This window comes from Pholcus phalangioides, unplaced genomic scaffold (genome assembly GCF_987345545.1).
Source record: "Pholcus phalangioides strain wild (caught in Gottingen) unplaced genomic scaffold, Ppha-v1.0 ptg000002l_1, whole genome shotgun sequence".
In the NCBI taxonomy this organism is placed as follows: Eukaryota; Metazoa; Arthropoda; class Arachnida; order Araneae; family Pholcidae; genus Pholcus; species Pholcus phalangioides.
In genome coordinates, this window is record NW_028301595.1 from 8,829,815 (window position 1) to 8,843,850 (window position 14,036).

At 40.4% G+C, this 14,036-nt stretch overlaps 1 protein-coding gene across 1 annotated transcript; it reads right to left on the minus strand.

Moving 5' to 3' along the window:
• Window positions 1-237: 237 nt before the first annotated feature.
• LOC149089345 (uncharacterized) lies at window positions 238-987 on the minus strand. Its single transcript, XM_089240149.1, has one exon. The coding sequence runs from the start codon at window positions 985-987 to the stop codon at window positions 238-240; it is 750 nt and encodes a 249-aa protein (XP_089096275.1).
• Window positions 988-14,036: the final 13,049 nt, after the last annotated feature.

Below are 14,036 nucleotides of genomic sequence, written 5' to 3' on the forward strand. Positions count from 1 at the left end.
AATTCTTATGCAGACCAAAGTCCAAGTTCAGTATCTTAGTACCAAATGTAGGAATCTGAGTGCCATTAGCAGCAGTTAACTGAAAGGAATTGGTTTTGTTTGACAATTTTTTTTCAGCGGGTAGCACAGATACCGATGCTCCAGTATCAACAAGGAAGTGCAATCCGTTTTTACGATCGTACACAAATAGGCGACTTGCAATATTAGCATTTTCGCTGTGCGCCCCCAACGAATACTCTACTCGTGTTTTGAGTGCTTGTAAGAACAGGGCGCTGTGCACTTGTACGCTTTTTCTCTGAATTTCCTGTGGTACCAGCCTATTTGAGATGTTTGTCCCGCTGGGAGAGATTGGCGACACTTAGATCGCGAACGATAACGAAAACGCTGTCCATGAGGTCTAGTTTCTAATCTAGACAGGCGAGTGCAAATCTCATCTAATTTGGTATCGATTGAGCATGGCTGGACCAAACTGACTTCCGTAGGCTTGGTAACGTCCAATATGCCGTCTGCCATCTCCGCAAGCTTCGGCAAGTCGTCAGTGCTTACGGCTAATACCTGCTGAACAGCTACTGGCAATTGTTGCAACCACAAGGTTTTAAAAATTTTATCATCAAAATGCTTGCCAGCTAAATCGCGCATCTCCAAGAGAAAACGTGACGGGCGCTTGTCACCCAAAACTAGGCCTTGCAAAAGAGCCTTTAACCTAGAAGATTCGGAATCGGCATACTGGGATATCAACCGCTCTTTCAGGGCATCATAGCTATTTTGAGCCGGTGGATTCATTAAGATATCCGAAATGACCGAGAGTTCCTGCTGATCTAAACTAGTAATTACATAGTTGAATTTCGCCGAGTCAGCGCTAATTTTGGGGAGCAAAAATTGCGATTCGATCTGTTTGAACCACAATTCCGGGCGATTTCTCCAGAACGGAAGCATTTTTACCGCGACTGGGTTGATTCCCATCGATTCGGGTTGAGTCGTTGACATCGTGGCCTGAAGACAGCGTTACGCTGCGTCGAAACTGACCACTGGACCAACATGCTTCCTAGCGTTCTTCTAGGTATCCGCTCGTGTGTAAAGGAGGACATCGGAGCTTCATCAGCAGAACTCGTCTATGGGACGCCACTTCGCTTACCTGGGGAGTTTTTCCAGTTCTCCAACGATGTTCCGCCCGATGAATTTGTGGAAACCCTCCGCAACACTATGTCGCAAATTCGTCCAGTTCCTACAACCACACATGGCTCGCACAAAATCTTCTGGCATCCAGCTCTAAGATGACTGTTCTCACGTTTATGTGCGATGTGACGCAGTTAAGCCTACCTTGCGACCGCCTTATGATGGCCCTTACGCAGTCATCAGCAGAGGTGATAGACATTTCACATTGCAGTTCCCGGATCGTGTCACTACTATAAGTGTTGACAGACTGAAACCTGCCTTCTTAATGAAGCCAAAGGACATAATTTCGGTCCCACCGAAGACTGTATCCTCAGGCCAAAAGGAACTGGAACTGCGCTCCGGAAAGAAAGTGCGTTTCAATGTATAATTCGTCGAGAGCCTATGATCCTCTCGACTGGGAAGGGGTCATGTAGCGACCCTTTTTCCAACTATGTTTATTATCATTCTTTATTATTATTATTATTATTATTTATGTCAGTGTGGCAACATGTCTTTTTTTATGTAGTCAAAGCCGACTATCATTATTGTTTGTTTTGCATTCGGCTTCTCCGTACGTCTGCCACACGCTCCTGCCGTTAAAGTTATAATAGTTGTATAAATTGTAAATAAAACATGTAAATAATTAACAATCGCTATATTCTACTTGTGAGTAGCCTACCGAACGACTTCGCGCCCCCAACGCGTAACAAGTGTGTCTCGTAAACTTTCTAGCGGCGCAGAAAAAATGTCTTGTGGCATACTTATGCTGCCATCTACCTTCTATAATTTTAAATCTATTCTAACTTAAGAAGAGTATTTTAATTTTTTTACACAGAGAGGTAGATGTCTTTTTTCTCATCCCAATATATCTAGGAAACAGATATTTTCCGGATATTATGCGCTGAGGTGAACTCGTGAAGTTATCTTCTCTCCGCCGGGGGCTCGAACCCAGAGCCTCTTGCAAAGCATTCTTGCCCTTATTGCTAGACGTCATGGGTTCGAGTTCCGGTGGTGACGAGATTGTTCTTCTTTCCGAGTTCAACCCCATTATAATATCCAGAAAATATCTGTTTCTTTGATTAATTTTTACGATTCGCAAAAAATGGTAGGGGGCCGTTCAAGTATTACGTAAGCAAATTTTTAGCCATTCCCCCCCCCCCCCCCTTGTTAGCAAAATTTCGTCATCAGCTCTGTCTCTCTGAATCCTAACTCATATTTTCATAAAGGGTGGTTGATGACGTAAGCATTACCCAAATCCCCCCTGCCCCTTGTCATCAAAACTCAGCAAATCGGAAACCCCCTCCCCACCATCGATGATGACGTAATACTTGAACGGCCCCTAGACGATGGCAACTGCATAATATAAATGATGATTGGTCAAAGTCGTTTGGTCTCGGTCAGTGAACATATACGTCAAACTCATGACGCCCACAGCAAATGCCCCAAATACACAAAAAATCAAGTAAGCTTCGTTGAAAAATCGGGACAGTCTTACAAAAAAAGGGATAATTGGCAAAAGCACTTGAAAATCTGTTAAGGTCCAATAAATTTTTTGTCGTATCGTCACGTTATGCACGGCCAAACATTTTCCGCCATATTTTACCTTGGACCACCTTGCCAGCTGTATAATAGAAGAATTACTCCTCCGGAGGGGAAGGGGGCAGTATCATTGAGAAATACTCATAAATTTAAATTTAAAACATGCTCAATTGGTGCAGTATGGTACCATACTATAGTCCAGATAGTTGAGAATTTTCCGGAATCTGTGACTCGAATTTCTCCTCGTGCCGGCTAATATTTATGTCTAGTTTCCGTCCAGAAGATTTTAGTAAGGCTAAAAAATCGGAAGCATTGACACTTATGGTCTATGGTGAGCCTCTCATTCAGTTTTATAACCACAAATACATTATGAAAAATACGTACGTAAATATACATTAATATTATTTTTCTAAGTGGACACATTAGAAACTTTGCTTGTGAGAAGCTCGTATTTGCCACACACAATTTCCTGGATATTATGCGCTGAGGTGAACTCGTCAAGTTATCTCGTCTCCGCCGGGGCTCGAACCCAGATAAATTGCTGGTTGCAGCTGGAAATGTGCTTGGGGGAAGAGGGTCACTTAAGCGGTCTAAACATTACACAGATTGGTGGCTCAAACAATCTGGAAATGTAGACCTGCTGGAAGGAACTTCAAGTCCCTTGAGGCCGCAGTTTGTATGTTTATGTTTGTTATCCATGTACATGTTTGTGTCTGTACACACATATTATGTTTGTGCTTTGTTATTTATATTTTAAAAAAATGGTTGAGGTCGTTCAAGTGATCTGAAAATGCACCACGGGTCACTCAAGTCAGACGTTCACCTTTTTCAGCCACGACCCAAAATCAACAGCATGATCAACATCACGACTAATCTGTTTATTTTCCATGTTAAAATTTCTATTGCATATTTCTGATTAACAAGTTCCGAAATTAGTGGAAACCGGTCAACGGCGTCATAAGACATGGCAGTGCGGACGAAGGGCCCCCGAATTATTGAAAGTTTTCACTGATTCTTTAATTTTTTTTTTTCATAAATTCTGAATTCTCATGATTTCTATAAAACATATACTCAGTTCCCATCGAATGTAAGTCTTGCAGACGCTTTCTCTCTGAAGATTTGTAAATTCGGGGCCCTTGCTGGTTTCTGGCAGTACAGTTGTCGAAATGGAACAGTCAGATATGGTCGATGGAAATGCGCGCAATCAAGAAAACATGAAACGCAAAAAATGGAATGTGCATAATACATCTGCGACCAGCAAGACATCAGTCCCTGGTAATAAGAAAAAAACACCGCATCCCACTGGCTGTTCATAATTTCATTGACTTTTTTGCGATTTCACGAGCAGTCACTCTCAAGGCATAGCCTGTAAAGTGCTGGCGTTGACTTTGAGCGTCTTGACGTTTTGTACATTTGCCTTCGCTCATATTGCTCACTCCGTAAGAAGAAAGGATTTCAGGTACAGTACCACAATGCTTTTGGTCTTGATAAACCAAATCGTATTCTGGTGGAACATCATTTGCACAAATGACAATTTGCGTCGTTGAAGAAGGTAGATTCAATCGGGAGCAGATTTCAAACCAGTCAGGCGTCATTCAAAGTAACCACGTTGGTGACCTTGATGCAAGCTTTGATGATTTTCCTACCTTTCAGCTGCCCTATTTTGGCGTCGGTTTTCACGGGTAAAAGTAGGAAGATACCGAAATTCCTGAAATGGTTAGAAATCGAAGAAATTCTTCAAGATGATCTAAAAAAAATGGCAGTTTACAGTACCGACATGAATGGACTCGCTTTTGGAGACCGCTTATCGAGTGAGCCTGTGCAATTTATTCTGCGCGCATCACATGCACGTATGCGATAAGACCCGCGAACTCCTGTGTAGTTTCCGGCACACGTTCCGAGATGGCGTAAGAGATATTTCAACGCTAATCGAAAATTACAAGATGGTTTTTGATGCGCTAGGTGAAGCCGAAGCTTTACTTAATGGCCCTTCTTTTTTCTTCATAGCACAAGCGTTTTCTCACATATTTCGCACATTATCGTTTGTGATGGGACGCAAGAAGAGAACGTGCTTAACTGTTTCGAGTTGCACAACTTTCATCATTTTTTTCGTTTTGATTCTCGCGCGTTATCTTGCTGTGACGTTCGCGGCTGCCGAATTCCACGAAGAAGGCAACACGTTCAAATCAGATCTACGTTCGGTGTTCCTGGAGAATGAAGACTTCGAATTGGACACCAGAATGCGGCTCTTCATGGAAGACATCGAAAAGCGGGACATTTCTTATTCGGGATGCAAATTTTTCCGCTTTACGAAGGGTTTCATTCTGTCCTCTTTGGGGTCCACGTTGACTTATTCTTTGCTGTTTGTACAGCTTATCGAAGAAAGTAAATAACGAACGATATTTTTAAATTGTGAATTCACAGATTATTGAAAGTTTCATTGCGCCATGCTGTTCAGAATACTTGCTATTGCTTTAGTTATACATTCGACGCTCGATGTAACGATCCCCCTTCGTACCGTCGAAAACTGACGTTATGTTGGGAGGACCGCGAAAGTAAAACATATTGTGATAGTCGTTCTGTGAAAACATTTTGGGCTTATTCATTTGAGTTAAAAGTTTAACGGTCGTTATAGCGTGGGAGTTGTTTCAACGAGCGTCTACTGTATAATCTTTTCAACTTTATTGATTAAATGTGGATTCATTACAAATGTTGAATAGATTTTTTCTCAATTACCTCAAAATAGTATTTGAATAAGTATTGTGCTCGATACATCATTAATTAAATGCTGTAATTAACCGTACTGACGAAAAATGGTACATTCAATCCTATGATAATCTAGTTTAAACATTCTCACGGATGTGATTGTTTGATCAGCCAGTGCATTTATGATACGATATACGTACAGCACACCTGCAAAAATTGCTGACTCAATCACCATTGTTAAATTTTACAATTAGGTGGAATATTTCCAGTATTGGACCACTGGTTGCGAAGATTCAGTGCCCGAGTTGTACGGTTGTAAAATGCTCGTCATCCGTCACGAAGGTCACCATAAATGCCCACGGGTTCGAATCCGGGGAAGAACATCACAAACAGACTTTTTACATTCTGAGTTTGGAGCGATCTCCGATAGATGGTTCCTTCATTTCCAATCCAACTCCACTGGTTGGAAATTGCCGTAAGGAGATATATGACACACACACACAACAACAACACACAAGCTGTTGTGCGGTATAGTAATGTTTGAGAATGAATTGCGTTCTAGCAAATCAAGCATCTTTAGAACTAGCAATTGTACAATGAAATAATCGTAGTTTTTCGGGTAGCCTATAGATGGCAGATAAAATCAATTTTCACCTGAAATGTTAAACTTTGTTTAAATTAAAATATTCCGAAATTATATAACCCGATTTTTTTTTCTTTTTCGTTTCACAAAATATTACGATTCTGTTAAAAAATATTTGTCAAAAGTCCAGTTCGTTTTATACGAATTAGAACATGCAATTTCTAGAAAAAATTGCATAACATTTTTCTGTCAAAAATTTTTATTTGTTTTTCAAAATATTATTATAACTTAATTAATGTTCAAACATCATAAAATATGCTACCACCATCTTCTTCTAGTTTTCTGAAACAGTCCATCTAACAATTCATATGAGGTTCATTGTTGAAATAGTCTGTTTGAGAATGTGTCTGTGTTGCTTGATATCTGTGTTGAGAATTTCTCTGTTCAACCCCATTTTTCATTGTTGCGAATCCATTGACCATTCTTATAAAAGGGATCGGTTCCAAAGGATAATTGCCAATCCACGCGGGGAGGTCACTGGAAAACTTCCCTCCGAAGAATCTATTCCGGTGATTCTGAACTGATCGTAGCACATGTTGACACACAAAGGTGTCTACCTCTTGCAATTGATTCGTTTCTTTGACATTTTCATTGCAAAAGTTACGATATTCTGATCAATTCGAACATCAAGTGCCGCAACACTTCGTTCGAGTCGGTGAAAGAGCGCCGTCGCTCTATATCTATGGCTGGCATCTGCGGTACTGAGATACGGGTACGCGGACACAGGTCAGTTAGTTATAAAGCAGCGGTGCCTTTCTGAAGAGATTCGTATGAGGAAAGTCAACTCGTTCCAAATGCCAGGTTGGATATTCGAGTTGGCTTCGCTCCGTCCTTTTCAAAGATTTAGAATTTCGGCAAGTGTTTGAGCACGATTCAGTGATCGATCGGTGCTTTATACGGTCAGGGATCGAGCGTTCGGGATTTATTTCGTCGAAGAATTTTTCTAGTGACCTTGGATTGGAGCAACATGCTTCAACACCCTGAGGACATAATGGATCTTTAGTTTCATATCGTCCGAAAGTAACATGCTCCTACGGTCCTCGATTAGGTTCGATCACGCCTAAATTCGATAGCGATAAGCTGTGTGAAAAGCTACTTGAGGCGTTTTTATATGTTAATGAGGCAAACCACTGGCAAGGTTGGCAGCTTGGAACCGTTTATCTAACGATGGGGTCTCGCTGAATGGGATCGTATTGGGCGAATCAAAGTTTATCGGCGATTTGTCCTCCCACAGCTGAGTTTAGAGATTAGCATGCTCGCGATAAGGAAAAAAAATAGAGCCAACTCTTTGAACAAACCATTTTTATACTTGATAATTCTTATTAATACTAACGTTTTTCATTTCGCATTGAAATTACTGGAAAGTGCTTTTGGTTGTGATTTATCATTCTAACTATTGGTGAACGTCATTGGTTCATCGATTATGAACTGCATCATTTTTTATTTAAATTCATGAAAAAATATATTAATGAAGATGGCTTATTCTTCATTATCTTCATTGTTAATGCACATACCATATTTCAACGTATCAATTTGTCTGACTAGCCGGTGTGCGTTGCGCTATACAAATCAACGTGCACAACAATCATAAACTTGTCTAAAGCTGTGCTCCAGTAATGAGGAAACGTCTTGACTAGTCGCATCTAATCTGTGTGACCCCAGACTAAGCTATAGAGAGAAGGTACCAAGCTACATTACGCAACCTCATCCAGGAAGCTGGCATCTTTCCTCTTTGTAGAGTCAATGTCTTATAACGTCTGCCGTCATATTTTGATCGTAATGCCACATTCCCAGATGGAACTGCTGTTTCACGCTCTTTCATTAAAATATATTGAAATGACGAGGAAACACTCAGTAGGAAAAGAGACATCTGTAACAAGAAGAAAGAAGGAGTTTGATGTTGAGCCAGGTAAAAGTAATTTCAACAGAAGAGATTGAAAAACTTTCCATCTACTTCTCAAGTTGCAATTTCCTCAAATAAAAATAGAAAATTCCTCGCTAGGCGAAACCTTGAGACAGTTCTAGCGAAGGAGATGAAGATGAAAAGCCAATTCCTTGCCTTCTCATACTTCATTGGACTTGTCAAACACTGATGAGGCCTTTGAGGACCCAAGAAAGCATGAGATGGTGAGGGATGGTTGTATGCCTGCAAATGATGAATTCGTATAATTGTAAATTATGAAGGAATACTGTAGGAAGGAAGACGTCCTATCTTTCACGGTAAGATACGAGCGCCCTCTGACGATGTATACTGAGTTGAGAGACGCAGATGTCGACGTGTACGTGGGTGAGACCAGACGTGGCCTCCCACACTGACGCTTTTGTTGTATTATTTTGTTTCTTATTTAATGAAGATCAGTGGATTAAAGCATCTTAGTATCCCTTTTAGTTGTATTAATGTTAGCATTCCCCACATTTGGGGGCTCGCCCTTTCAAGCCAACCATCCCCTAGGTAAATGACGAGTGTAGTAACATTTGGTAGACGCGACGAGAAGCTGTACAACGCGAGTGTGATACTGTGTGTGTGCATCTGGATTATTTAGCAGACTTTTTGTTTTCATCAGACGGGGTGAGTTCTTTTTCTCATAATGGAAATTTCTCTCGGAGAAATTCCATCCATTGCTCAAACTCTAAAATTTGCGAAATCATCAACCATAAAGCTCTTAAATGACATCATTTTTGCCGAACCCTTCGATCGAAGCAGCAGAAAAAAGCTTCGAGCTTTCAATGGATTTCCTTGGAATGTTGATGTTCCCGGAAGAAAAAAAATAGTCCTAGAATCATTTAATTTGTCCCAGTTAATTTCAGTCGGAAATGCCCTGCATTTGGAAATTCCCGAAACAAAGGAACAGATTTGCGACGAAATTTTTAATTTTTTGTCGAATGTGCAAGACTTTCACAATTATAATAGTAAAAATAATTCTTCAGAAGAGGACAGTGATGATGATGATGACGACGCCGAAACCTCCATATCGCAGGCTTCAGTTCATGGAAAGAAAAAAGAACACCCACTGCACACGGACGCGACCCCACCACATATCCACCCTCACACTAAGCAGAACAGAGACTCGTTCACCCCAAGGAATCCCCTGCATGTAAACAAAAATGCTGTAGTGACGACGATTCCGAACCCTCCCTTCGAAAACCATCGTAGCTGTCAAGACGGAAGTTATTGGCTGGTTTTGAACGACTTGAAAGAGACGATGAGGTCTTTCTCGGGGAAAGACACATATGGTGTGAATGCTTTCATCGGGGACGTGGAGGAGAATTTTTCGCTTTTTCCCTCCCTAAATGAACAACAAAAAATCATGCTCGAAAAACGAAACCTTGTAGGCCCCGCGAAAATGTTCGTGCAATCCCAAAGAGGGCTAACGACATGGAAAACATTAAAGGGAGCACTACTTGAGGAATTTAGCATGAAGATAAACAGTGCCGAATTGCACAGACGACTTCAGCAACGAAAAGTGCGTCCGTCCGAAACCCTTTCCGAATATTTTATAGCTATTCGAGAATTAGCTAGCCATGCCAATGGTATTATCGATGATGCGTCGATTGTAGACTATTGTATAAACGGTATTTCTGATTGACCAGCAAATAAATTTCTACTCTATGGGTGCCAGACGATTGCCGAATTCAAAACAAGTTAATGATGTATGAAAAAGTCTTTAATGAAACAAGCCGTAGCCAATCCTCAACTGGATTCCATCATCCAACAAATACTCTTGACGTAAACAATCGATTCCACAAGCGCGACCCGAAATTAAGCAGTCAAAAGCCAAACCCGAATTTCGAAAACTTTCATACACCTAGACAATCGAAGCAGATCACGTGTTTTAATTGCAATGGAAATGGCCATATTTCTAGACTATGTCCAGAGAAACATCAAGGACCAAAGTGTATTTCCTGTTCCGAATTTGGTCATAAATCTAACGCGTGTCCACAAACCATCCAAAAATCCTTGCATTATGCCGCTGACGTAAATAATACCTACCAAGCTACTCCGCTAGATGTAATGTGCAAAGATGTTCGACTCATGGGTGCTAAAATAAAATGTCTAGTTGATACAGGAAGCCAAATGACTCTCATGAAAGAAAATGCATGGATCCATCTGGGATCACCAAAGCTAACAACGAATATTAGTGTTCTAACTGGATTTGGTTATTCAAAAATTCGTGTCATTGGTTCTTTTCAAACGACGATTTCCATTGACGATCAGAAACTTACTGCTCAGATACACGTTGTGCCGAATCCCTCCATGATATTTGATATCCTAGGATGTGATGTCATAAACCAAGCCGAACTTACTATTACACCCGATGGTGTGATATTTTCCAATCTTCAGAAGCAGACGTCTGACGATGCACATAAACCACTCGTTTATGCGATACTTGAAGAAAACCCTAAAATTGACATTTCGCCTAAAAATGACATTAGTCTCGAAAGAAACCCAAACTGACGGTAACCAATTATTTCTATCTGATGTGGCTACTAAAACCGAAACTACGAATGCTGAACTTTGCATCATGGTCACCGACGACAAACCGATGTGCCATTCTCCCAGAGAGCCTTTCATCGAACGTGATATTGATGAGGAACAATTCTTCGATTTGCTTGAAGGCGATATTGATGATGAGAAACAGATGATTCCTGTGTGCGATAAGCTGGTTGCGCATATGGTCAACACCGATGACGAGAAGGTGGTGAAATATTCAACAGCATCCGACGTCATGGAAGCTGCACCTGATAACAACACTGATGATGAAAGTTGTTGCTGTTTCTTCTCTCTAGTTGCCGAATTGATGCATTGGACAGATGTGAAAGAAAGTGCTATAGTGTTTGTGTTGGTGTTACTTCTGCTATTATCTCTAAAATATTTCTCATATATAAGTGTTGCAGCATACCTCTTCGTTGCAGTTTTGGCCGTCACCATGTCTTTTCAGACATCCAACAAAGTTCATGAAGCTGCCCGAAAACTTAATAGAAAGAATGCCAAACAGAGTTGTTTGCATTCCCATCAAAAAGACGATACCCCTTTGAACACCTACCATATCAATCACCTTGGACATCTGCCGACGTCCAACAAAAACTTCAAACATATGTTAAAGGTTAGAAAGACGTATAACTATCGTAGAAGACCTCCACTCAAATACAAACTGAACGACGTTGTCACAATAATATGAATATTTGACTTATTGATTTAATTATGTATATATATATTTTTTTCTCCTTTCTTTTTCATTTTAATGCGATTGATTTTTTTTATTCATGATCCTATTGATTTCGTATTTCCATGAATGATAGATGATTATTATGATTATGAGCGTATTATTTCATGATTAGGCGTATTATCATTTTTCAATAGACGTGTTATTTCGAAACTTACGTAATATTTTTTTTTGTGTGTTTATGTACATATATTTTCTTCTTTCAGCGTGTTTTCTATTTTTCGATAATTTTTCTCATGGTGTGTTTTTGTCGCTGATTTTTCCTTTTACGTGTTTTAATTTTTAGTTATGAGTCAATATTTTTTTTTGTTTGCGGATGTGCTTAGTGATTATTATTTCTAATATGCCTTTTATTATAATTATTATTGCCGTTTAACCATATTATGCCGAATTTTTTTTAATTTTTTGATGTCCATTTTTCTCCCTGGCAAGTTTTTGTCTATTTGCTTATATGTGTGTACATTATATGTATAAGTATTGCACATGCGCATGCTAGAGATCAGAATGGCCGATGTAGGAAGGAAGACGTCCTATCTTTCACGGTAAGATACGAGCGCCCTCTGACGATGTATACTGAGTTGAGAGACGCAGACGTCGACGTGTACGTGGGTGAGACCAGACGTGGCCTCCCACACTGACGTTTTTGTTGTATTATTTTGTTTCTTATTTAATGAAGATCAGTGGATTAAACCATCTTAGTACCCCTTTTAGTTGTATTAATGTGAGCATTCCCCACAATACGTACGTAAATATACATTAACATTATTTTTCTAAGTGGACACATTAGAAACTTTGCTTGTGAGGAACTCGTATTTGCCACACACAATTTTCTGGATATTATGCGCTGAGGTGAACTCGTGAAGTTATCTCGTCTCCGCCGGGGCTCGAACCCCGGGTTCGAGTTAATAAGTTACGGTTTGCAGCTAGAAATGTGCTTGGGGGAGGGGCCGCTTAAGCGGTCTAAACATTACACAGGTTGGTGGCTCAAACAATATGAAAATGTAGACCTGCTGGAAGGAACTTCAAGTCCCTTGAGGCCGCAATTTGTATGTTTATGTTTGTTATCCATGTATATGTTTGTGTCTGTACACACATATTATGTTTGTGTCTGTACACACATATTATGTTTGTGCTTTGTTATTTATATTTTAAAAAAATGGTTGAGGTCGTTCAAGTGATCTGAAAAAGCACCACGGGTCACTCAAGTCAGGCGTTCACCTTTTTCAGCCACGACCCAAAATCAACAGCATGATCAACATCACGACTAATCTGTTTATTTTCCATGTTAAAATTTCTATTGCATATTTCTGATTAACAAGTTCCGAAATTAGTGGAAACCGGTCAACGGCGTCATAAGACATGCCAGTGGGGACGAAGGGCCCCCGAATTATTGAAAGTTTTCACTGATTCTTTAATTTTTTTTTTCATAAATTCTGAATTCTCATGATTTCTATAAAACATATACTCAGTTCCCATCGAATGTAAGTCTTGCAGACGCTTTCTCTCTGAAGATTTGTAAATTCGGGGCCCTTGCTGGTTTCTGGCAGCACAGTTGTCGAAATGGAACAGTCAGATATGGTCGATAGAAATGCGCGCAATCAAGAAAACATGAAACGCAAAAAATGGAATGTGCATAATACATCTGCGACCAGCAAGACATCAGTCCCTGGTAATAAGAAAAAAACACCGCATCCCACTGGCTGTTCATAATTTCATTGACTTTTTTGCGATTTCACGAGCAGTCACTCTCAAGGCATAGCCTGTAAAGTGCTGGCGTTGACTTTGAGCGTCTTGACGTTTTGTACATTTGCCTTCGCTCATATTGCTCACTCCGTAAGAAGAAAGGATTTCAGGTACAGTACCACAATGCTTTTGGTCTTGATAAACCAAATCCTATTCTGGTGGAACATCATTTGCACAAATGACAATTTGCGTCGTTGAAGAAGGTAGATTCAATCGGGAGCAGATTTCAAACCAGTCAGGCGTCATTCAAAGTAACCACGTTGGTGACCTTGATGCAAGCTTTGATGATTTTCCTACCTTTCAGCTGCCCTATTTTGGCGTCGGTTTTCACGGGTAAAAGTAGGAAGATACCGAAATTCCTGAAATGGTTAGAAATCGAAGAAATTCTTCAAGATGATCTAAAAAAAATGGCAGTTTACAGTACCGACATGAATGGACTCGCTTTTGGAGACCGCTTATCGAGTGAGCCTGTGCAATTTATTCTGCGCGCATCACATGCACGTATGCGATAAGACCCGCGAACTCCTGTGTAGTTTCCGGCACACGTTCCGAGATGGCGTAAGAGATATTTCAACGCTAATCGAAAATTACAAGATGGTTTTTGATGCGCTAGGTGAAGCCGAAGCTTTACTTAATGGCCCTTCTTTTTTCTTCATAGCACAAGCGTTTTCTCACATATTTCGCACATTATCGTTTGTGATGGGACGCAAGAAGAGAACGTGCTTAACTGTTTCGAGTTGCACAACTTTCATCATTTTTTTCGTTTTGATTCTCGTGCGTTATCTTGCTGTGACGTTCGCGGCTGCCGAATTCCACGAAGAAGGCAACACGTTCAAATCAGATGTACGTTCCGTGTTCCTGGAGAATGATGACTTCGAATTGGACACCAGAATGCGGCTCTTCATGGAAGACATCGAAAAGCGGGACATTTCTTATTCGGGATGCAAATTTTTCCGCTTTACGAAGGGTTTCATTCTGTCCTCTTTGGGGTCCACGTTGACTTATTCTTTGCTGTTTGTACAGCT

Bases quoted from the DNA above. Each gene is read 5' to 3' on its own strand.
- LOC149089345 (XM_089240149.1), bottom strand. From the start codon at position 987: ATGTCAACGACTCAACCCGAATCGATGGGAATCAACCCAGTCGCGGTA.